At 43.4% G+C, this 24,387-nt stretch overlaps 1 protein-coding gene across 1 annotated transcript; it reads right to left on the bottom strand.

Annotated features, from left to right (window-relative positions):
* Positions 1-2,650: 2,650 nt before the first annotated feature.
* LOC309517105 (uncharacterized protein) lies at positions 2,651-22,562 on the bottom strand. The gene is made up of 4 exons (XM_082196156.1): positions 22,007-22,562; positions 19,703-19,867; positions 5,315-5,524; positions 2,651-3,256 (listed from the first exon to the last, which is right to left on the bottom strand). The coding sequence occupies exons 1-4, from the start codon at positions 22,262-22,264 to the stop codon at positions 3,023-3,025; spliced, it is 867 nt and encodes a 288-aa protein (XP_082052282.1). The 5' UTR covers positions 22,265-22,562; the 3' UTR covers positions 2,651-3,022.
* Between the last annotated feature and the right edge of the window lie 1,825 nt (positions 22,563-24,387).

The following is a 24,387-nucleotide window of genomic DNA, read 5'->3' as shown; positions in this document are numbered from 1 at the left end:
TACTGATTTTACTTATAGAACTATAACTTTTGCTTGAAAGTGTTGGACTTTTTGTTTCTTATCTGGAATACTACTTGAGAATTCTGGACTTTCCACTGTAGATATAATTTATTTTATGCTGGGAATTAAATGTAGCTAGTAACTAACTGAATTGCTTTCTCTGGAATAATTCATTTAATTCTTTATAGTATATTAATACAGTTTTATTGCTTTTGTTTTAACATTAGCTGAATGGGAAAGTGTAAGAAGTAAAGCTGCACTTTACTAGAACACAAGACCCCTTGGTGGCTTTCACCACATGAAGCTTTACTGCTCAAACTACTTGGAAAGAAAGGAAAGTGGCTCACGTATGTTGACTTGTTAAAGGACCAAGAAGGAAAATGGAAATTAAGAGACTATGAGGAAATAAAAGAGCATTTTCGGAGTTGGTTACACTATTGGCAATCACATGAGATTTAAAAAGACAATAAGAAAGGATTCAGTTACACGACATCTAGATTTCAGAAGGAAGTTCTGGAAGGGAAAGTAAAGTTGCTGAAAGGCGCATATAGTATTCTGCTAGAATGGGAAACAAAAGACGAGGAGGTGAAATCAGTTATGATTAAATGGGCACAAGACATAGGTCACAATATATTTGAAGATTGGGAAAGATTGTGGAAAACTGATTTAAAATTTACTGATTGCTCTTTACTGAAAGAAAATTACATGAAAATGATGTATAGATGGTATATAACACTAGTACAGATAGCAAGAATGTACAAAACTAGTTCAAATGTATGTTGGAAATGTAAGAAAAAAGAAGGGACATTCTACCATATGTGGTGGGATTGTAGTGAAAGTAAAAAATTCTGGGATATATAATGAGTTGAAGAAAATGTTCCAATTAACATTTGTAAAAAAGCCTGAAGCATTTTTGTTAGGGACTGTAGGAAAATACCTGCCAAGGAAAATGAATAACATATTTATGTATGCAACAATGGCGGCAAGAGTCTTAATAGCACAGGGATGGAAGAACAAAGAAATCCTGACAAAAGAACAGTGGCAAGGGAAATTGATGGACTACGCGGAACTGGTGAAATTGACACACAAACTGCGCGATAAGGACAACTGTGACTTTAAAGAAGAATGGGAACCTTTTACAAAGTATTTAAAGAAACAACAAAATGAACTGGACTCCTTGGCAGGGTTTGAATAAACATACACAAATTTATTATTGGTGACATATAGACAGATAACTTAAGGATCTTTACAATTTTATAATATGCAGAGATAACATGTTCTGACAAAACCAGAGAGAGGAGCTGAGGGAAGTCCGGTGGTGGGTTATTCTTGGGGAGGGAAAAATTTGGGGGGGGGGGGAGCGTGGATGATATGTTTTTGATAAATTGTTATGCTGAAATTCTTAATAAAAATTATTCCCCCCCCAAATGAAGCTGCACTGATCACTCTCATATTAGGATCTCTTAATATACCTGAATTAGTTAATACAACTAGTTTCAGATTTCATTCACTCTTTTATCATTTACTTGTAGCCGTATTGTAGATGTTTCAGTTATTATACTTTAATACAACAGTAACAAAATTTATTAAATGGTCACAGACTTGGCCTTTAATGCAACATGTCTTTGTTTGATACAACAGCATCACTGTTTTTAATGAATATCTACAATTTTTCACCATTTGTCAATTATTAAATTGATTTTGTCTGGTGTGGTTCTGACTTTTCAGACACCATCCCTTTTCTCATTCAAGCAAATTAATATAGAGGGAATAAAGATCCCATTTTTCACACTCAACACTAGCTTCCTAGGTACTCTTGTTCTTGTCGTTGGCATCTATCTTTCTCAGAGACAATGGAGTGTGCCTCTGAGGATGAAGTCAAACTGCTGTGTTAGCAGCACTGAAGTAACCTCCCCAGGACAGAAGCCTGGGCAGTGTGCATGGATGTCCAGGTTGTCCAGACGACAAGACCCATCTCTTGGCCTCGCAGAAATAAGAGAATAATTTCCAAAAAAGAGAGTGTCCTGTATTCAAAGAGTTCCCAAATAGATTGTGTTCTAGTGTGCCCCCCTTCTCACCCAACCCTATAATCTCCTCTGTCCATCTCTTCATCTGCGTTTTCCAGCCACCTGCCAGCACCAAAACTTTGCTATCCTCATCTTTGCTGGATTTCTGAGTAACTCCTTTTGTCCCACCCCCTTCACATGTCAAGTGTGCAAACTTCCCCATCTGGACAACATTGTGTAGTCAGAGGGAGAGGGAGAAGGGGTGATTAAAAGCTTTTCCTCTCTCATCCTTCTCTAGTCCTGGGCTGGATTTCCACAAGAAACAAGTTATCTGAGCTGGGCCAAACAAGCAGTACCCTCTTACCTGGACAAGTGAACAAGCGGAAAAACCAAATGAGCAGCAAAGCCAACCACACTACACGGTTGTTGCTTCACTGTTTGGCATTCTCTTTCTTCCTGCCAGAGCTCCGTCCAATTCCACAGGCCGTGGGAAGTAGTGTGAAAGCCTCATTTTCAATGGAGGAGACAGCCAAGGTTGTCAGCATTGGAAGAGGAGCTGGCTGGGTCTTGGTGGAGCTCAACAAACTGCCAGTTGGAAAAGATGCCCCTCTACTGGGTGATTAACACAGTAACTTTACACGAAATAACAAAATATGTTTTATTTTCTTAGAATTCACATCAAATGTAAAATTTCAATAAAGGAAAGCTCTAATACACATACTGAATTGGAGACTTGCCAAAATACTGAAAAACCAAATGAATATGGCACTTCCCATGAGTAACAGAACTGGAAATGCTGCAAATCCAGAGCTTGGGACAGAGAAATCACCGCTCATAAAAGCATTGCATTTTTTCCAATAAACATCTCAAACTGGATGGTAGGCAATCAGTGGCAGTACATCTTCATAAATGCGAGTAGTACCGCTTTGCAGAAGGTCTCATGCCTTGGCAAATGAACGAGCAGGGCAGGCACTTTCACAAGCAGAAGAAAGGATAGCCAGTGCTTAAAGATTTGTTTAGGATGTCCCAGATCCACTCCCTGATCCAAAAACATCCCCCATGTTCGTTTTGTATTCATCAAACAACTTCTGGACTCTTTCTTGTAAAGCTATTAAAACACTGGCAATAAAGCCACAGAGCAAAAGGAACAACAAGACACCCAGAACTATTGCAACGATATTCAGAATCTTGGCTCTCTTGCCATATCTAGTTGCATCTTCAGCATTTCCAGCGACTTTACAATCCCTTGCCTGCAGGGGAGAGATTTTTTTCAAACAAACAAACAAACAAACAAACAAACAAGAATTAACATTGGAAACATTTGCACATGCTTACAACACCTAAAGCTCAAATGGACTTTCCATGGCTGTTGTGTAATCATAATCAAATCTACAGTTTCCTGTTCAGTGCTATTAGTGACCAAAGGATTGTGCAAAATGAAAGTTCCTGCTTCCCAAAAGGTTGCATCCTATTCTAGCCTCAGCATCATCTGTCTTCATTCATATTCTTTTAACGAGAGCCCACCAACCCTTCTAGGCCCAAGGAAGTATTTGGAATGTTGAGACTGTAATAAGAACCAACTCCTGTTTTCCTCTCTCCCAAGATAGACAGAAGCACATGTGCCCACCTTCAAATTCACTTTACTTTTCCATGAGCAAAAATCAGATCCAGTAAATTTTAAATGGATCCTCTTGAATGTGCATGATTTTATACAAGCCACACACACCCCAACCCCCATGATTAAAGCTTACACTGACAGACTGAAGAGTAACAATCACAGGTGTGTTGCTTCCTATTACCTCAAAAAACATTTACAGTATTTAAAACACGGAGCCTCATGATTTTTGCATAGGATGACAACAAAACCACCAACAAATCTCAGACTATATCTATGGACACAGAGGTGACCGATGATTTGATGGTGGTTTTAAGGAGATTCCTTGTAATAAATAAATAAATTAAAAGTTGAGATCTATAAGATTATGTGTCTCAGATCCAGAGACCACTGGATCTGTGATCTTTACAGTTTAGTCAAAGGAAACAAGGGGATCGTTGTTGGAAGTGGAACCTAGAAACAAATTATACCATTTCAAGACCATCTGTTCTCACTTCCCACTTTCGCAAAACACAGATATGCACACAAACACTGCACACACCTCACTTTCCCAAGGGATCTATGTAAAAGTTGAATCTAGTAAAATTACTCTGAGCCTTGAAAAAACACATACTTTACGGTACAGCTGAAAGAGGAAGTGAGAGTGTCAAGCTTCCAATTTCCTCCTTCAAAGGTACTTTCATGGGAGAAAACAGTAACCCTCACTATCACACTACCACCTTATGATGAAGGAGGCAGTAAGCGGGAAGAGCCTCAGGGGTGTTGAAGGCACCAGAAGTGTGAAGGCACAGGTGTCACTGTGCCCACAGGTGCCACAGCTGGAGACCCCTGCAGACATTAACTATCAATCCCCAAACAGTGCCCAAGACTGTATCTTAATAACTAAGGCGGTAAGAGGGATTGGAGGGCATTTTCTTCTCAAATGTACCAAAAATCCTATTAATATAACTGATGTATTAGCGCTCTCTCTCCCCATACACACACGAATGAGTTGTATTCTGAAACTCATCCATCTCAGAGCTAGAGAATATGAAAATTTAATAGCCTTGCCTACTGCTTCAGTGTCATTGAGTAATTTATACTGCTGAATCCTAATACTTTCAAGCAAAACAGGCCATGTGCCTCTAAATATGTCCTCCACACCTCATTTTTTAGTAGAAAAATGATTTAAAAAATATGAAATGTATGTCTTCTGTGGTGGATATGGAATTACAGGAGATGGGGAACTTTCCACAATGAATCCACAGCTTTGAATGTCTTGGGGGGGGGGATTCCTTGGAAAGCGGACAGGGATGAACTTTGAGAGTTTAACACATTTCACATAGGGTTTTATACCTGTGTCACTCGCAGAAATCCAACAGGCGATGCTTTTCGCACCACAAAGGGAACCAGGGAGCCACAGCTGTTGGATTTCTACTTTCCTGGAGTTGCTGAGAAAAGTACAAAGGCTGCTTGGAAAGGGCAACGCTAGGATCTGAGTCAAGGGTGGAGGAAAGCGAGGGGTTGTCCTAGCAAGGGCAGGAAACGAAGCAAGAACCGGGGTGTACAATATATTCTGGGCCAAACAAAAATATTGCCCAGCCATTTTGAGGTGGGGGGGGGCCGTCGGCGGACACTAAAGTGAGGGGTGAGGAGGGAACACGGCCGGAGGATTTACTGGCGAAGCTTTCCCGCCTTTTCTTGGCGCCTTCACCTTGATGGAGTAGACGAGGGCCGCGAAGCCCAGGCAGCAGGCGTTCATGAAGGAGAAGTTGTACAGCGACCAGAGCACGTAGTCCTTGGGCTGCTCGACGACGAAGGGGTAAGGGCAGATCGTGATGGTGTCACCGCCGATCATCTCGACGCTGTAGGGCCTCAGGTTGACGTCCATGGCACTTTCCAGCTCCATGGTGGCCGAGAGCTGCTAGTGCTGGCGGGAGGCTGCTGAGGAAGAGGAGGAGGAAGAGGATCCCGCCGCAGCCCGTGATGGTAAGGGAGGGTCTCCTCGGCCTCTGATTTGTCAGGAGCGGCCTCTGGCGCACGAAGCTGGGGGCTCTGCCCTGCTCCTCGAAAACGGGGGCGGAGCAGGGCGAACAGGGCAATGGAGGGCGCGGGAGGGAAGGCGTGTTTGTTCCCAGAGCCGCAGGGGAAGCTCAGCGGCGGTCCTGGGGCCACACGGCCTGGGGAGGCTCGAGTTCTTATCCCGCCCGCTGTCTAGCAGCAGCCTAAAGAAAAGGAACCGCGGTGTAACTCACACACTGGTAATTTACCAGCAAGCTTTTAGCGTAGTGTTAAAAAAAAAGGGTGGGGGGGTTGAGAACTACCGTCAGAAAGTAAAGGGGGAATTATATTCCTATAGAGACAGGCAGTGCCAGATTTACGTATAAGCTAAACAAGCTATAGCTTAGGGCCCCACTCTCTTGGGGGCTCCCAGAAAATTTAAAGGGGGGGGGGACTGGATGTACATTTCCAAAATATAAGATAAAAACCAAATAAAATAAAACCTACATGTACAGCAACAGTGTTTTGTGTTGTGTAGGCTCCTGTGATGTAAGTAATGGGCCCCGCCTGCTAGCCTGCTCCCTAAAATTACCATATAGCATATATTCAGCACAAAAAACAGCGGCAATTTGTTGTTGACAAAGGACAGCTGGACATATAAAGGGCCCCATTACCTTCACTAGCTTTGGGCTTCATCAAACCTAAATCCGACCCTGGAGACAGGTCTTTCACTGCATTGTTTCATTTCACCGCTTGTACCCTGCTTTTACTTTCAAAAAGAGGAGCTGAAGGGTCTGACACATGGGCGTAGTGGGGGGGGGGGTAAATCAAGTAAATAAATAAAAATACTTAACTAACAGGCCAATTGCCTCACAGATAACTTGGTTCTGCCCTCCCCACCATAAAGCCTGCCCCCCTCAAATCCTGAGTATGCCCATGGTCTGACAAATGACCAAGTACATGAGAAAGGCAGCTAGTCCAGCTTCTTTAAAAAAACCCCACTAAAATAATCTTGTCAACAATTTTTTTGTTTAGTACCAAAAGGGGACTGGGGAACAGTTCATTTAGTAAAGAGTTGCATTCAGCTAACTTTTACTCCTAGTAGACCCTTTGAAATTAATGGCCATGACTAACTTAGGTCCATTAATTTCCACAAATCTCCTCTGAGTAAAAGTTAACTGAATGTTGTATTTGTATACTTTGGCACACATAGTGTTACACCTTTATGTTCCTCTAGAAAATATATTGTGTATTTTCCCTGCCTGACACATAGCAACCCAAAAACCTGACCTGTTGAAACTTCAGTTTGTTGCAGAGATGCAGTTGCCTGGTCCAGGAAACAGGTTGTATTCAGGGCTTTTTTTTCTGGGGGACACAGACGTTTTGTGAATCTAAGTTTGGCCACATTAAGGGGCAGTATTTCAATATGAGTAGGAAAATGAGAGTGCCCCTAAACATTTTTTTTAGAAAAAAAATCACTCTTTGTATGACACTATTCCTGCTTTGCCCAGCTTTAATTATCTAGTTAAAAGTCCCTTTCTCTTGCCCTATTGATTTATCTATATCCACTTGGCGGTTAACAAACTTTTGCTAATAATAATAATAATAATAATAATAATAATAATTTATTTATACCCCAGCCACTCTGGGTAGCTCCCAACAGAATTAAAAGCACAATAAAACATCAAACATTAAAAACTTCCCTAAACAGGGATGCCTTCAGATGTCTTCTGAACGTCAGATAGTTATACTGATAATTTCTTCTTGTTGTAACATATCCATGGAGTACTCAGATTTCAGATCTAATTTGGAACCTCTTTTGACATTTGTCACAATTAAGCATATTTCCTTTTTCCTGCTTCTTTGTCCTGGGCTTAAGCAGGCTCATATTTTATAGAGGTTACTTTACTCCCAGTGCTGAGAACTCTGCATTAGAAAATAAACATCTAGAAACTAGCTATCCAAGCCTGCATAGGCTTGCTCTTTTCTACAATCTGAGTACACATGAAAATATTTTTTAGCCTGATTCAATAAAGAACATTTACTTGGCTCAGAGTTCAGTTCTTTACTTCCTTAGATAATCATAAAAACTGAGAAATGTTTATAAAGCAGAACGTTTTCCAGCAGCAGCTGAAAGGCTACAAAGCAAAACACCAGGGCAGGACTACAGTGAAGAATTCTCCTGATGACCAAACCACACAAGACATGGTAGATTCATGATCATATCTCTCAACTGATGTGAGGATGTCATCTTAATTATTGAGGTGTGTGGGACTGATTTTCCTCAAAGCACCATGTTTAGAGAAGACCAATCTGAATCACCCTGAAGAAAGTGCTTTTAGCTTTGCAGTGGAAGAAATTAGGGTAGCCCAGTGCAAAAGAAACGGTGCTTGTACCTTTAATAGTTGTGTAAAAGAGAGAGTTTCAACTGACATTACAAACTGAAATTCCCTCTTCTGCACAACAGTAAAGGGGGGGAAGAGTCTTACTGTCTTTTTGCACCACCACCCCACAAGAACAGCAGATACACATATTGTGCCTATGTTTCTCCCCAACCCCCACTGCAGATATTAAAAAAGTTTGGGGAAATTGCATGGGAGAAAAGGGTTACCATATTTTTCACTCTATAAGACGCACTGTTTCCCTCCTAAAAAGTAAGGGGAAATGTGTGTGCGTCTTATGGAGCGAATGCAGGCTGCTCAGCTATCCCAGAAGCCAGAACAGCGAGAGGGATTGCTGTGCAGCGCTCCCTCTTGCTGTTCTAGCTTCTGGCTTAGCCACGCTCTGTCCCTTCTCCCACCTCCAGCAAGAGCCGCGCTCCCTTTAAAGAGCCAAGCGGAGCGTGTGTGCGGCTCTTGGGGGCTTTTCCCCGAGGAGGGAGAAGGGCAACCCGTCAGTGACAGCCTCGGGGAAAAGCCTGCAAGCGCTGCACACATGCTCCACGTGGCTCGTATGGGATGCATACAGGCTCTGCTCAGTGCTCCCTTTAAATTTTTTCCCCCTTGCATTCCCCCTCTAAAAACTAGGTGCGTCTTATGGTCAGGTGTGTCTTACGGTAAACACCCTGTCCCCAGTGCAGTGCTACATCTCCTACAGCAGCTGTGGTCAGCCCAGTACTAGTCTGCAGGAAAAGGACAATCGGAGCAAAGGAAAGGGCAGTGGCTGTTTCCTGAGATTATAATAGCGGGAAGATTAATGTTGTTGTTGTTGTTGGCAACCGTTTGTCTTGAGAGACTCCTCTGGGGGGTGATGTCAAACCATTGCATTGGCAGAAGAACACCCTTGGTTTTTGTAGTTTTTCTATTCCTGGAATAATTCTGATATATGACACGTTGAGTCCTACACTAAATAATGTGTGTGTTTGTGATTACAGATGATCTGAAAAAATAATAGATGCTGCTTTCAGATTGGCTCTGAATCTTAGCAGGATGTAGTCAGTTAACAAATATGTGGAGGGGTAATGTGTTAGAATGAGCGTGCTCTACCCCCATCCCACCCCATCCTATTTGCTTTCACTGCTGGTGGAGCTTCCAACACAGCTCCTCAACCAGCAGATCCTGAGTACAGGATTGCACCCTTATTCTAGGAGACTAAGTAGAAACTAATGAAACATAATCTTTCAGAAGCCCAGGCCAGAAGCAGAGCTATTTAGGTTGAACTTTGGCTACTATAATAAATGCGCTGCAGTCTGTGAAACTGACAGAATTTCTGCCATCAAAGCTGTTCTTGTTTTGTGAGCTATGGGGAAAGAAGAGAAACCCAGAGATTTCATTTGTGAGAAAGCAGATAGACTGACCTTTTCCATCTGAACTTATGACAACACTCTGTGGTATGCTTTTTTCAGTTTCAAGGGGCTGGACAGTGGCGTCCTTTGTTCATCTGTTAAATTCAGCTCTGAACTGGCAGCAGCTGTGGTAGCTTCTTCAAAACTTCCTGTCCTTGTTTGGTACTTTGGTTTCATGATAAATACCTAAAAGGTATATAAATGGGGGACAATAATTGCAATTTGATAGATCTTAAAAGCTGAGATCAACAAGGTTTCTAATATATCATGTATACCAGTTTTATGGTATCAAGCAGGAAAGGAATGTCAAACATGGTTCATGTGGGCTTGTATCCCATAAGAAAGTGTGGAAATGGACTGCTTTAGAGAGTCTGGATTAATTGTCATGTTCTTTTGCACTGCTCAGATGGTGTTCTGTTTTATTGTGGGTAATCTAGTCCTGAGGGCCATCTAGTTCAACCCCATGCAATGCAGAAATCTCAACTAAATCATACATGACAGATGTCCATCCAACCTCTGCATAAAAACCAGCAAAGTATTCCAGGCTCCCTTAGAACCCCAGACCCTGATCGAGCATACCTATTTCTTCTCCCACTGCCAAAGACACCTCCCTGACCCTACTTCCACTCTCCACAGAGGAGCAACCAATATTTCTAATATGTAGGAAATAATTTTGGAACACAGAGAACCTTTTCCTGACAAATCACACGAAGTTCTCAATGTTACAATAGAGGCTGAGATAGCAGAAGTAGTCTGTATGACATTTTTAATGCAGACCTTAATGGGCCAAAGAAGATACGTGAAACATTTGAGCCTAAGCGTATCATCACAGCATTTCAATTTGAGCTTCAAAAAGAGAGAAACCTATCTTGATTAATCCTGTGTCAGCCATGTATTCACCTCAATGAGGCACTTCGAAGGTATGAGTTCTCAACTCTCCAGAGATTCCACTCTAGAGGAAAACAAGCTTTCATTGCCAGTTGAGGGTCTGCTAAGTCCCAGACTGGCCTTCACACACACACAGTTATTTCTTTTTTAGAAAGAAAGAGCAAGCAAGCAAGCCTTTAGAAATCCAAACCAATCTTCTTTAACAAAACAACATTCAATTCAACATAAACTCAATAGCTTTGTTTTAACACTCAGTGCATACAGAATTATATATTAACAGACCCCTTTATAAAACTTCTTGTTTTAAAGTGGGCATCTCTTTGTTGATAAATTCCACTTCTGTTTAGAAAAAGCTTATTGGAAGACTCGTTCAAAATATGCTCCTTCAGCAGCAAGCAGTTACCAAGGAGAGAGAAAACAGTAAGAGAGGAAGATTTGAAAACTCTGGGGCAGGCTAGGTGGCAGGAGTGTGAATAATCAAACTTAAGAGATGAGCAGAGCCCTGACCTTAAAAGTGGGGTGGGCTCTCCAAGTGGCTCTGAAGATACTCCCCCTTTGGGAGAACTCTTAGCGGGACAGTCCCCTGGCGAGGCACTTTCCCTGTGCTTTGCAGCCTGTTGCCTGGTGTGTTCCCTCTCTCATGCTAAAACTGGGGGACAACCAATGAAATAGGATGTTGGAAGAGTCAGCAGAGAGAAGAGAACTTCACGCAGTGCATGGTTAAACTATGGAAGTCACTCCTACAGGAGCTAGTGATGGCCATCAACTTGGATAGCTGTAAAAGAGGATTAGAGACAGCTTTGTAAAGGATAAGGCTATCAATGGCTACTAGCCACATTGGTTATGCTCTGCCACCACTGTTGGAGGTGGCATGCCCCTGGATGCCAATTGCTGGGAGCTTCAGGTGGGAAGAGTGCTTCTGCCTATGGGAAGCAGGACCTGCGTGCATCTGGTAGGCACTGTGAGAACAGGATGCTAGACTAGATGGGCCACTGGGCTGATCAGCAAGACTTTTTATAGTCTCATGCCCAGGAGAAGTTGCTCATGAGGTTCCTGTCTGCAGTTTGAGGGGCCCTGGTGCTGTTTTATCTACCGTATTTTTTGCACCATAACACTCACTTCTTTCCTCCTAGAAAGTAAGGGGAAATGTCTGTGCGTGTTATGGAGGTAATGCCTACGGGTGGCATGCCTACGGATTTTCCTCCTCTAAAAACTATGTGCGTGTTATGGTCGGGTGCGTGTTATAGAGCGAAAAATACGGTAATTCAGTTGGTTTCTGCCTGCCAACCACAGGTTGAGTGAGCCCCTGATCTGGTCTGGTCTGGCTCCTTAGTTGGTGAAACTGTGGCCTCACAGTCAGCATCCTGGTCGGTCCTGGACTTGAGGGTCAAGAGAAGCAGAAAGCGCTCAGCAGGTGGTAATGAATTCCTTACAACTCTTGCATAATGCATCCAAACTTTACTGAACAGCCCATTGAATAGAACATGGGCGGTGAAACAGCTCAGCCTGAATCACTCAGCTAACTTCCTGGTCTCTATGTCAGGTGTGTGGGGGAAATGGCCCTCTGGACTCCTGCCAGGTTTAATTAGGCCTTGGGTGGGAGGGTCCTCCCAGCTGAATTAGTGAAAAGAAGGCTAAAGTGAAACACCTAGAAGAAGAAGAAGAAGGAAATTTTTAGTTCATTTTAAAGCCTTCCTGGTGAAGGCTTTAAAACCACATCCTGGTGAAGATGTGATTGCCACACCTCATAAAATCAATTCAGGTATCCAGAATTTTAGTGCAGCTGTGATTAGAGAATAGTGTAACAACTCAGAAGTGACAGGTAGCAGCCAAAGCAGCAGTTCAATTTCTTTGTAACTCTGGTCTTAAACCCCTGAATTCGTAAACATTTTAGAAATTCCTCTGCTAATGCAGATAAAAAGCCATCATGGTATCCATATTGGAGGAGGCAGAGCTGTGACTGAGCGTGGGATATGCCTGCCCTGCAGAGAAACCCAATATTGTCATACCCATTTTGTTGAGGGTTGGAGGAATAAGTTAGAGTAGTGTAAGACAACTCTGCATGTAATTCAGTGTTGGTTTTCTGGTGTGTTGGGGGTTTCCCCTAGGAAATGTGGGGGTGATTATGAGATTGAGTGTAGCAGCAATTAAGAGTTGCCGGAGGTGAAGGGGACTTGGGGGAAACAGAATGTCTCAGCAGTGAATGGGAGGTATTGTCTGGATGCCAGGTCTACCCACTAAAAAACAAAGGAGGGCTATAGCTGGATGGGGGACGCGGGTGGCGCTGTGGGTAAAACCTCAGCGCCTAGGACTTGCCGATCGCATGGTCAGCGGTTCGAATCCCCGCGGCGGGGTGAGCTCCCGTCTTTCGGTCCCAGCTCCTGCCCACCTAGCAGTTCGAAAGCACTCTTAAGTGCAAGTAGATAAATAGGTACCACTTTATAGCGGGAAGGTAAACGGCGTTTCCGTGTGCTGCTCTGGTGCCGGTTCGCCGGAGCAGCTTCGTCACGCTGGCCACGTGACCCGGAAGTGTCTGCGGACAGCGCTGGCTCCCGGCCTCTAGAGTGAGATGAGCGCACAACCCTAGAGTCTGGCAAGACTGGCCCGTACGGGCAGGGGTACCTTTACCTTTATAGCTGGATGGAGTACAAGTTTTTCAGAGGCTGGGTGTTCCCACGCCTCTCCCCTGGTCAGGCATTAGTTACAGTACATTTGTTTGAAACATTACTTTGCTCTCTTCTGGAAAAAAAATCCTATGGATCCCCATGATGATAGTTAAGTTGGACAGTTTGCCAGAATTCCAAGTTTCAAGTACCAGGTAGCCAAAAGAAAATATTTCTGCAAATATAAACATGAATTTGAACATGTGTTGACCTGCTTTCTTCCTTCCCTTTTTAGGGAGGGGAGGGAGGACCAGTTGGAACCAAGGCTAACGTGGTGAATTGCAGTGTTGCTCAGTAAATAAGAATCAATAGTTTTCAGTAATTGCCAGTTTATCTGCAGAGGCAGTCACAGGGTATGCTTTGCCCAGCTGCAGTGGATTATGGTGCTGAGAATTCTTTTCATGCAATCCATTCTGAATATGCACAGGGACAATTCCTAAGCCTTTGTGACACGCTCCAAGGCCTGGAGCAGAAAAGGAGGTTGGCAATATTGCAGCCCACAATAGTAGATACGGGAAGCCCCAACACAGTCTTCCAGCGTGTTTTCGGCTTCTCCTCACCTGGTCCAAGGTTTCCAGTGTGTTTACAGGTGTAAAGATACTGGCATCCTCTCTTTTCACCAGAAACCTCACAGCAGAAAGGAGAAGGACTAGTGAACTTGGGTCTGTTCCAGGTCCTTTTCTTCTGCTTCGAGTTCTCCTTTCTATGGATTCAAGTAGAGACTAGGTATGAAATGGGTAGAGACATTTCCTAGGAACACCGTGACAGGGAGGCTGTTCTGCACCAACTGTGAATCCATAGCAATTGAAGATTGGGGAGCCAAAGTGCACCTGAGCTGTCTACAAAGGGTCCTTCTGTATTATTGCAGTGTGTGTGTGTGTTCATGTTCCCCACTGCCCTGCATTTAAATGGCAGCAACAGGTGAAACCCTGCTCACAAAGCAAATGGAGATCAATAGAGAAAAGACTAGGGCATCAGGATTCTTAGAAGAGGTGGGGGGGGGGGCGCGCAGTTGGTCAATCATGAATGAGAACTCCTCTCATCTCCAACCAGGAACAAGCCATATATAATCCTAACAATCCCGTGTCTTTTCTTGGGATGTCAACTTTTTGGTTAGGCAATATATTGTTACACACTACCCAATTCTCAAGCAGTGTGAGATTCCAGGGGTACCAAGTAGGTCATTCCATATCAAGTGGTTCAATTTTCTTAAAATTTTGTACACTTGTTGAATGATCAGAGCCAAGTCTGAATCTGATTTTTTTAAAAATCTCTTTTTTTTTTAGTTATGAGGGTTTGATTTCTTTTTTTAATAGACAATTTTGGCCTTGTCTACACAAAAACCTTAAAAGCTCAGCCCAGAATTGAGATATTTCAAAATTAAAAATACCAATCTCTTCAGAACTTCATGAGCTTTAATATGATATGGCACATGATGGATTTACTTTAAAGTTAATATGCATAATTTAAATTTTTTTTAAGTGGTTAAAAATTAACATGATTAAAATTTCCCCCCAAAATGTATTGATTATTTCATATTTCTAAGAGCTTCCTGCAAAATTTAATCTTGGGATCTCAGTGGGATCACATTCTAAAAAAATATTTTCTATATACATGTTGGTCTTATTGGGTTCTATTTAGGATAAATGGGTCTTCCTGGAGTAAAATATAACAGAATATACAAGACTCCACTTTGGAACACATTTCTAAAAGGAAAGCCTGACTAGCTTTCCAGATACCTTTTAATTGGCTAACTTTTTAAATAAATTATTAGTTACTAGTTACTGAAGTTACTAGTATTATGGCTTGAAGTCCAAGCAAGCATTCATACATTCTTCATACACCATGCAGCATCATCACTATGGCCATCACTTCACCTAACCAGATGAGGGCATAGGTGGAAAATACCCAGATCTTATAGATAGCTAGGGTTGCCATATTTTAAACAGAGCAGAGAAAATCGGACAGAAAACTTGTTGATCAAGAATTTGGCCGTCTGATGACTCCTGCAACTCCCAAAGCTCAAAAGCAAAGGAACCAGCCATGACTATACAGATAAGGATTTACCCGTAATTAATTCCAGCTTTTCTCTGAAAAAATTGGCTGTTCGCCCAGCCTCTCCCTCTCCCTCAGTTATTCAGCTATTCAGTTATTCAGTTGTTACTACAAATAAGTTTAACCCATGCCTGTATAAGTTATGGTGCACCAAGCAAACAAGGTAACATATTGTGGCGTGCCAGGTGTTCAGCACCCAAGTCTTATTTTTGCCATCCTAAAAAAGCATCAAAATGGGCACCCTACCCATTCATAGCTGGTGGGCTACATTTGGCTGTGCTTCTCTATATTCTCTTCTGTCCTTCAGGTCAGGCTAGCAAAAGGCTTTTCTTTGTAGACTCCCCCACCCTCTGATACTGAGTTTGCCATATCAAAAGTTAACATAATTTGTGCTAGTGAGTACTGAGTATTTTCCATTGAAGTTGACAGACATGGAAAGGAAGCGATTATTCTCCCTCACCTTTCAGTCTGTGAAGTTATTTTGTTCTGGAATAAGGACTGTTTTGGAAAACGGGGGAAATGAAAATATCTCCTATCAATGGCTCAGTTGCAAACAGTGATTTGATAACTAAAGCTATTGCCATGTAGCCAGGAGAATATAACTGATTGCTCGTTATGATCCAGCTTACATATGTATGGATATAATTTGATTGTTTATCACTTGGTTACACAGCAGTTCTTGATGACTCACAGATGAATGTGTGAATGGGTTCCACTGAAAGGCCTTGTGCCTGAGGTGTTGTGTATTTTCTTTTCTCTGATCTGCAATGACTTATTCACAGACCCAACTGACTGCTTCAAGCTTCAGTCTTCGGGTGATGAGCAGCATGTACGAACCAGTTTAAAGGGTGTCAAAATATCTCCTCCCAACCCCTATTTAGCAAAGTTTGCTGCTTTACTACCAGCATCACACATCAGGACCCAGGATAAGCTGTGCTGCATATTTTTGAGAGTGACAACACACCACAGGGCTGCCATGATTATCACAATCTGTAGTTAACAATGTGAGAGATCTAGGTCCAATCTAGTCCAGGATCTTGTTCACCACAGTGGCCAACCAAATGCCCCTGGGAAACCCACAATAAATTTGGCTTGGTTGAGTGGGTGCTAGGGGCATTATTCCAGCTACTTAGGCAGCAATAGTAATACTTCTCTTAAAGAAGCTCTCTCAGAATCCCACCATGTTGAATCTAGCAAAGTCTCCACATTCCATTCTTAGTCAAGGTTCTTCAACATGTAGTTATGTCTCATTGCCAGACCTTTTCTCAATCACGAGGATTACCGCTTGGGTTACCTTGGTGACAATGCACACTGGGAGCTGAACCAGGGGAAATGCAGCCATATTGATTCTGTTGAACTTATTGCCACTTTTCTGCACTATCAACCCTGATGACCTTCTGAACTACTGAGGAGTGTGGTTTTTTGCTATGGTTCCAGCCCTCAGTGCAGAGGGTAGTTCAGAAAGTGGTTTTGGGGTGTGAATGGGAGACTCCTATCCAACATTGTGGTTGTTTCCATGGTTCCCACATGGCTCTATTTCTTCCTTGTGCTATTTAGCACAAAGCATTTTGTTTGCTTTGTGTGTAATATGGTTTCATTTACAGTGGTACCTTGGGTTAAGAACTTAATTTGTTCTGGAGGTCCATTCTTAACCTGTGATACCACTTCAGCTAATGGGGCCCCCCGCTGCCCTGGCGTGATTTCTGTTCTCATTCTGAAGCAAAGTTCTTAACCCGAGGTATTATTTCTGGGTTAGTGGAGTCTGTAACCTGAAGTGTCTGTAACCCGAGGTACCACTGTAATTGAAAAGTTGGTGCTGTTTATATTATTATTATTTATTAAATTTCTATACTTTCCTTCATCTGAGGTTCATGAGACAGTTTATAATACAGTATACATGTTTGTTGATGGGGGAAAGCACCCCTCATTCTACATTTGTTCAGTCACAAAGTACAAGGTCATTACTTTGCCCTGCATCTCAAGAGCCAAAATGTTCTGTAAATATTTGCAAATAAGGATTGCATCATTTACACGTACTTACATTGAACCGTGTGTCATTTTTTTAGCCCCCTTAACCCTGCTTGGAGAGAGATTTTGACACTCTTCACAGTCTGCTTCAGTTTATGACCCTAACTGCCATGGGCGAATTGGGCCACTTCACTGCTTAACCCGCCATAACATCAGATCATTTATGAACAATTTAAAAAGCATCTGCCCTAATCCATATATTTGACACCCTACCTCTTTCTTCCATACATCATGAGAATATGCTTTTACCCTGCCTATGTGGAGTAATTGAGGCCACCCCTTAATACATTTTCTCCCATTTTAACAGCACCTTTGAAGCACATTCCCCACAATAATTTTGGGCACTGTAATTTACAAATCCCATCAACCTTTAACTACAGTGCCCAGAATTCTTTGAGGGGAAATGTGCTTCATATGTGCTTGAAAGTCAGTTTTGGTCACAAGTGCAATTGTGTCCCATGGGATCTAGTGATGGCCACCAACTTTAAAAGATCTTAAGACAAACTGACAGAGGATAAGGCTATATGTCCAGTCTCCACTTCTTGGACATCATCTGTAGCAGCAAATTCATTAAATTAACATACATTATGCAAAACTGTATTTCCTTTTGTTTGTCCTAAATCTCCCACCATTTAGGTTCACCCGGTGAGCTGGGTTCTGGTGTTATGAGCAAAGCAGGGGGTGGGGGAGGTATCCATCCACATCATACATAATTTTAAATGCCTCTTAACAGGGCCAGCCCACCCATGAGACAAGGTGAGGCAACCACCTCAGGTGGCAGGATCCACAGATCCAGCATCTAAGGAATGTATTGCTCACTGCTGGTGCACACTCCTTGGAGGCCAGATCTGCTGCCTTTTTGGTGGCCACTCCACCCCTCCTGCTGCAATTCAGCCTCTAAGCAAATAGGAGGCACTGCTGGTCACCTTGCACCCCTAGGGAGGAAATGGTGGGGGTTGCCCTCTGGGGTTTGCATCTGCCCAGCACAATTCAGAGTAGGGGCCCTTCATCACTGTGATTTCCACATCAGTAAGGTTGGTTTGATTCCCCCACCCTTCCCAATGTAGAACTTCGCTTACTCTTTCTTCCCTGGCTGGGGTGCAGGTGGGTGGGACACCTTATTTTGTGGTTTGCCTCAGGTGCCAAAATCCCATGCACTGCCAAATCAAGTTCCTTGCCTGATGCAGGAAATGCAGAGCTAGATCCCCTCCCCGACCTGTCTGTCCAGCCTCTATCTGGAAGACCTCCAGTGAGACACCCTCCCCAGTAATTGGTTTCATATAGTATCATGAAACCTACCACAACTCATCACTGAATCTCCTTACAGTGGTGCCCCGCAAGACGAATGCCTCGCAAGATGAAAAACTCGCTAGACAAAAGGGTTTTGCGGTTTTTGAGCTGCTTCGCAAGACGAATTTCCCTATGGGCTTGCTTCGCAAGACGAAAAGTCTTGCATTTTTTGCAAGTTGGTTTCCTTTTTCTTAACACCGTTAATACAGTTGCGACTTGACTTCGAGGAGCAACTCATAGAACGTGGTGTGTTAGCCTTTTTTGAGGTTTTTGGCGATTTTTGAAGCTTTTCCAAAACTTTTCCGACACCGTGCTTCGCAAGACAAAAAAACTCGCGGAACGAATTAATTTCGTCTTGCAAGGCACCACCGTACATCTTTACTCAGTCCAGTCTCCCACTCACCTACAAGGAGGTGCTTTTCCCAAATGAAGAATACTTTGATTTTTTTAATTGTACAAATGGGCATCTTTTGCCACATGGCTGGGAAGAGGACTAGCCCTGCCTCTCCGTGATAGCTAAAGTTTGTTTTTGGTGGTAATTAGAAGCAGGTAGCCAAGCACAGAGAGAATGAATGCAGCCTTTGTGTTTGGAAATGGCAAAGATAACTGCCGCAAGACTTGTAATTCTGCTTGCACTGATGTGACAGGCACCATTTAATTGTTTCCCTGTAACACCAGCACAGCCATAGTCACCATGGCAAAAGAACATTATTTGGATGGCTTTGGAGTGTAAACACATCCTAGGAAACTATTATCCTTACAACAGGAACTCATTTTGTAGCCCCTCTGTTTAGGGTGTGCATAGCTTCTTTGTTAATAAACATGTACAAGAACAAAAACTTCACAAGCTTGTTTTTTAAAATATTTTTAAGCAAATGTATTACGGTGATATGTTGCAAAAAACAAACTACAAGCATCTCTCATTACAAAGAAGTGTGTGGGGGGGTGTAAATACTGGATAATTTGTCTTCCTTGCATCAGGAACAGGAGATGAATCTTCATGTCACTTGGTCCCCATGTGTACCAGCAAGAGAGAAAACTGGATGCTAGGAAAATAACTTGAGAGCGGAAGAGGCACTAGAGCCATGTGGATTTTTTTTTTTTTGGGGGGGGGAATCCCTCTAATGCACAATTCACAGCATGGCAACTCTTGAAATTAATGCTTATCCAGCTCAGTCTTGGCAAGCACAAGAGAGACATAACTGGAAGTACCATATTCTCAATATAAGGGCTGCTCTTTGACCAGCTACACACCCGTGTCATTGGAAAGCAAAACATCACCATTACCCACAAACAAAGTGACTTGAGTGGGAACCTTGGCAGCAAGGGAAAAGGCAGTGAGTGGTTTTACAAGGGAAACCCGTCTGTGACATGGTTCTCCATAGGCTTCCTAATAACCATTATGAAATTGGGGAGCGAAAACCCCTGCTGCTAGCAGGATGATGACAATGACAATGGGCACAATGCACAGGGTCACAGCTGTAATGTTGAGGCACTGGGCAGTAGAACCATAGCTGCGAGCTCCACTGTGGTCACCAACCACTTTGCGATCTCTTGCCTGTTCAGAAAGAAGAAAGAAACAAAAGTCAGCGATGCTTCTATTTTGATACCAATCTATTTTAAGAAGAGAGCTGTACAGGGCAGTCCAATGCAGGTTTACTCAGAAGCAAGTGTGTATTGGGCTGCAACCTTAAGGCAGGGCCTGCACAACTTCAGAACTGACCTTCCTCTGCCAAATAGTAATAATAACCGGGGTGCCTCTTTTTTGGTCATTTATAGCACCCTTTGGCTCCTTCCCATTATCTTAAAGACACACACACTCCTTGTTTAAAGCGCATTAATAGAACTTACTCCCACAGGAGGCAGTGATGGCCACCAACTTGGATAGCTTTAAGAGATGGGACAAAAACGATAGAGAAGCCGCAGATCTGCCTCCCCTGTCAAGGGGATTATGCCTCAGAATACCTTTTGCTGGGAATTGCAGGTGGGCAGAATGCTGTTGTATTCATGTCTAGTTTACAGGTTTCGCAAAGGCGTCTGGTCAGCCACTGTGAGAACAGGATGCTGGACTTGATGGGGCATTGGCCTGATCCAGTAGTTTAAGTTAATTTATTTTTAAGTTCTTAAAATAGGATATTTTATATGGAATGAAGGTATATTTGTGGTACGCTCAGAATTGAAATCTTATTACAGGGCTTGTCTCTTCAGCAGTCCTCATACATCAGTATTGTTGCAGCACTGGGTTTGTACGATCTTATTATCTGATCAGCAGCAGCCAAATTATGAGAAGAACCTGATCTTTACACACCAGAAAGGATGCCACTATGCCAGTTGTTAGTCATGTCTCTGATGTCATGTAGCTTGTTGGTCTGTTGTTGCCCTTGCAGATCATTATTTTTGCATGTTAAAGTTAAGATGATGGGGGGAAATCCCACAGATGTTGCAATCACACAAAGCAGTCTAAAAGAAAAATCCGTGTTGCAGATGATAAACGGGCTTGGTTTTTGGTCATTGACTCTTCTGTGTTAAGCTACATGCACAAGTTTTCTACTATTTGAAGTGTAGAAAACACCTACCTCAGGGGCTTAGATAGTCTTAGATATTTGTTTTTCAGTGCTAAGCTGTGGAGAAAGAGGCTGCCGGAACAATAAGAGCAGGTGACCAGCAAATTTAAGAACTGAATTCCAAGTTTCCTAGAGACCAGCTAGCTTTTGCCCTGCCCTAGCAACTTCCCTCCACATTTCATAGGATCATAGAATTGACCCGAAGGTCATCTAGTCCAATAATTTAACTTTTGCTCTGAGATTAAGAGTCTCATGCTCTACCGACTGAGGCTCCCTACCACCAGTGGAAGGCAAGGGCACAGACACAGAGTGTGGAATGTAAACTGGAGCAATGCTTTGGTACTGCTAGGCTGCAGCTGCCTGATCAGTCCCTTAAGGTTGCCCATTTTTATATACATAAAGCTAGATGGATGAGTGTTCCCCGACCCCCATGTGTTGCACATGCACACACACAAGATGATGCAGGGGGGTGGGCAAAATGCTGTTTTTCCTCACTGTGCTCCCTTGTTTTAAAACCTTTCCTCCCAGGCAATGTCAATGTTGGAAGTGAGCCAACTGGGGGAAAGGTTTCCCGCCCCTTGCCTTGCAGGAAACAAGACCCCCGCCCCAACTTTATACATCAACACAGGGCTGACCCATGGACGCGTCACAGTCTAGCTTGATCCGCCAGACTTTGTAGCCAGGGCTGAGTTTGGGTTCAAAGGCATAAGTGGGCCCGGTTTAAAGCTATACTTTATCCCATGGGTTAAATCTAAATCCAAAACTCGGCTCTGAAAATTTGGGAAAAGAAGATACAATGCCGTCATTCCCCTGCCTCTTGCCAATGAGAGGCCATGATTAATGTCTCCTCTCCCTCTAGCAAGCGAAGCAACAACCCTACAGATACTTTTAAAAGTTCAATGGACGTCAACGGGGCTCATTTCCGAGGAAACACGGATCGGAGAGGGCTCCTACGATGGCTGGAGGGACTTCTGAGCACCCAAAACTTTTTTTTAAAAAGTCCTGATCACGTCCCGCCGGCTTTACGCCCCCTCCCCGCCCCCCACCCACGAGGGGGCAAATGGAGCGTGGAGCAGGAAGGGGTGGGAGCGTCCCATGGACGGCGGAGCTCTCGTCCATCCTGCCCTTCTCACCTTAACCGAGAAGACCAGGGCCATGAACCCGAGGCAGCAGAAGTTGCAGTACATCATGGTGCAGATCGACCACAAGATATGGTCGCGGGGAGGCGCCACGCAGACTTGGCTTTGGCTGTGCATGTGGATCACGGTGGAGCCAGGCGACGCGCCCGCGGGGTCGAGGATGGCCATGTCGTGCTCGTCCTTCAGCTCCTCGTAGCGCGGCAGCCCGCCGCTGGCCTGGCCGGGCAAAGGGAAGTGGGCGCCGCTTGCCATCTTCTCGCCTGCAACCGGGTCTCTCAAGAAGAACTGCTTCGCGGGGCAGCGATCCGGGGAGTGAAAGGCAGGCGGAGGGAGGAGGCGGAGCTGCCAGGCTTCTATCCCGGGGAGGCGTGGATGCGCTCTCTGATTCCCAGCATGGAATAGTGGGCAAACTCAAGGAATCGAAACTTAGGCAGGAACCTCCAAATTTGGGAGACTTGGGCAGGCGGATGTGTGAACTGTTTGCCCTCTGTGTAACGCGGCATGCCCCGCTCTTGACTTGAGAAGGTATCCTCCCGCTCCCCGCCCCCGAAGTATGCGCGCTCTCTGCTTTTTGCAAGCGTATACTTTAAAATATATCAGCATTACTTAAAAAAAGTTATTAATACAGTATGGCTGTTGTAGCTTAATGACCATATACACATACAAGCATTAGATGAGGCACTGGTGTTCTGATACATCTCTAATTTATCGAAGTTGCAACCCAACTATTTTTTTTTTATAATTGCAAATTATACAACTGTTCACTCATATATGTTATATATTTTAAAAATGTATAACCACCCTCCAGCAGAGCTTCTAGGACAGTTTAAGAAAACAACAGCAAATATATAAGGAATGCTAAAATACAGCAATTCAGCAGCAATAAAAATAATTGCTTTCACATTTGTAAAGCTAAGCAGAGTTCAATATGGTTTCAAATTGGATGGAGGACCACAAGTTGAGATTTTGTACATTGAAGGGGGTTGGACTAGATGACCCTCGGAGTCCCTTCCAGTTCTACCAATTCACTTACCCTTTCAGCATGTCTCTCTCTCTCTCTCTCTCTATATATATATATATATATATATATATATATATATATATATATAATTAAAGCTTGGGGAAATACTTCACCAGGCACCAGAAATACAGTGGTACCTCAGGTTACATACGCTTCAGGTTACAGACTCCACTAACCCAGAAATAGTACCTCGGGTTAAGAACCTTGCTTCAGGATGAGAACAGAAATTGTGCTCCAGCGGCGAGGCAGCAGCTGGAGGCCCCATTAGCTAAAGTGGTACCTCAGGTTAAGAACAGTTTCAGATTAAGAACGGACCTCCGGAATGAATTAAGTTCTTAACCTGAGGTACCACTATATAGTAATGTTGGTGACTGTCCGGGGTAGCTTCTGAAGGAAGGCATTCTATTGTTTGGTAGCCACCGCAGAGGAGACGGCCCTTTCTCTGCTTCCCACTCACACCGCAGACAGAGACACTTGCGAGGAGAGCTTCTCAGAACATGTCTTTGATAACTAACATGTTTAAGTCACTACTTGATCCTCCAGTCTTTGTTGGTAACCATCTCTTTCTAGTGGGCAAAATAGTTAAGATTCCAAAATCCATATTAGGGCAGTGCCACATTTTTTAAAACAAGCCCATCAAAATATCACAAAATAGTGTGCTAGTTTTTGAGTTCTTCGGACCTTAGGCTAGATGGTAATGAAAGTGAAGTGGGGGCGGGTGGGGAAAAGGCAAATTGACTGGTGGTAAAGTCATCTGTGTCTGGTAAGAGTCAAGACAGAGTGTGAGAGGAAGTAGGAGGGATGCAAGTGAGTCTTGTTGGGTGCTATGCAGGTTTCAGGTTGCACAGAGGCCTGTTGGGAACTAGAAACATAGGCAGGCTGATTTGCCATCTCTGGAAGTACAAAAAACAACTGTTACCTAGGTCTGTCTTCATCCTTGAGCAAAACCCCCAGGTTCCTTGATAAGTAGAGAACAGGAATAAAGAGAACCTAAGTGATCTTCATGTAAATAAAGGTGGGAATTCATTGCAAGTGGTGTGCTAGGTTTTTTTTTTTAAAAAAGAAAACACTAAGTACTTTTGCAGCTCTATGCTAGTCAGTGGATGTTACCTGAGTCTGGGTTGGGCCTGGGGTATTAATGCTGCTGTCCTGTTCACACTTACTGGGGAGTAACCCCCATTGGACATAGTTGGACTTCTGAATATACATAGGATTGTACATGATGATACAGTGGTACCTCGGGTTACATACGCTTCAGGTTACAGACTCCACTAACCCAGAAATAGTACCTCGAGTTAAGAACTTTGCTTCAGGGTGAGAACAGAAATCGTGCTCTGGCGGCATGGCAGCAGCA

The sequence above is a fragment of the Podarcis vaucheri genome (assembly GCF_965113315.1).
Source record: "Podarcis vaucheri genome assembly, chromosome: 1".
Taxonomy (NCBI): domain Eukaryota; kingdom Metazoa; phylum Chordata; class Lepidosauria; order Squamata; family Lacertidae; genus Podarcis; species Podarcis vaucheri.
Note: the sequence above shows the minus strand (reverse complement) of the source record. Positions and strands in the feature narration are given on the sequence as shown.

What these genes read in the sequence shown, in the direction of transcription:
- LOC309517105 (XM_082196156.1), bottom strand. Translation starts at nt 22,264, where the DNA reads ATGGCAAGCGGCGCCCACTTCCCTTTGCCCGGCCAGGCCAGCGGCGGG. An exon ending in CCCTGGTCTTCTCGGTTAAG is followed by an intron (nt 19,868 to 22,006) that starts GTGAGAAGGGCA and finishes CTTTCTGAACAG; the next exon opens with GCAAGAGATCGCAAAGTGGT. An exon ending in CCCAATTTCATAATGGTTAT is followed by an intron (nt 5,525 to 19,702) that starts TAGGAAGCCTAT and finishes CGCCAGCACTAG; the next exon opens with CAGCTCTCGGCCACCATGGA.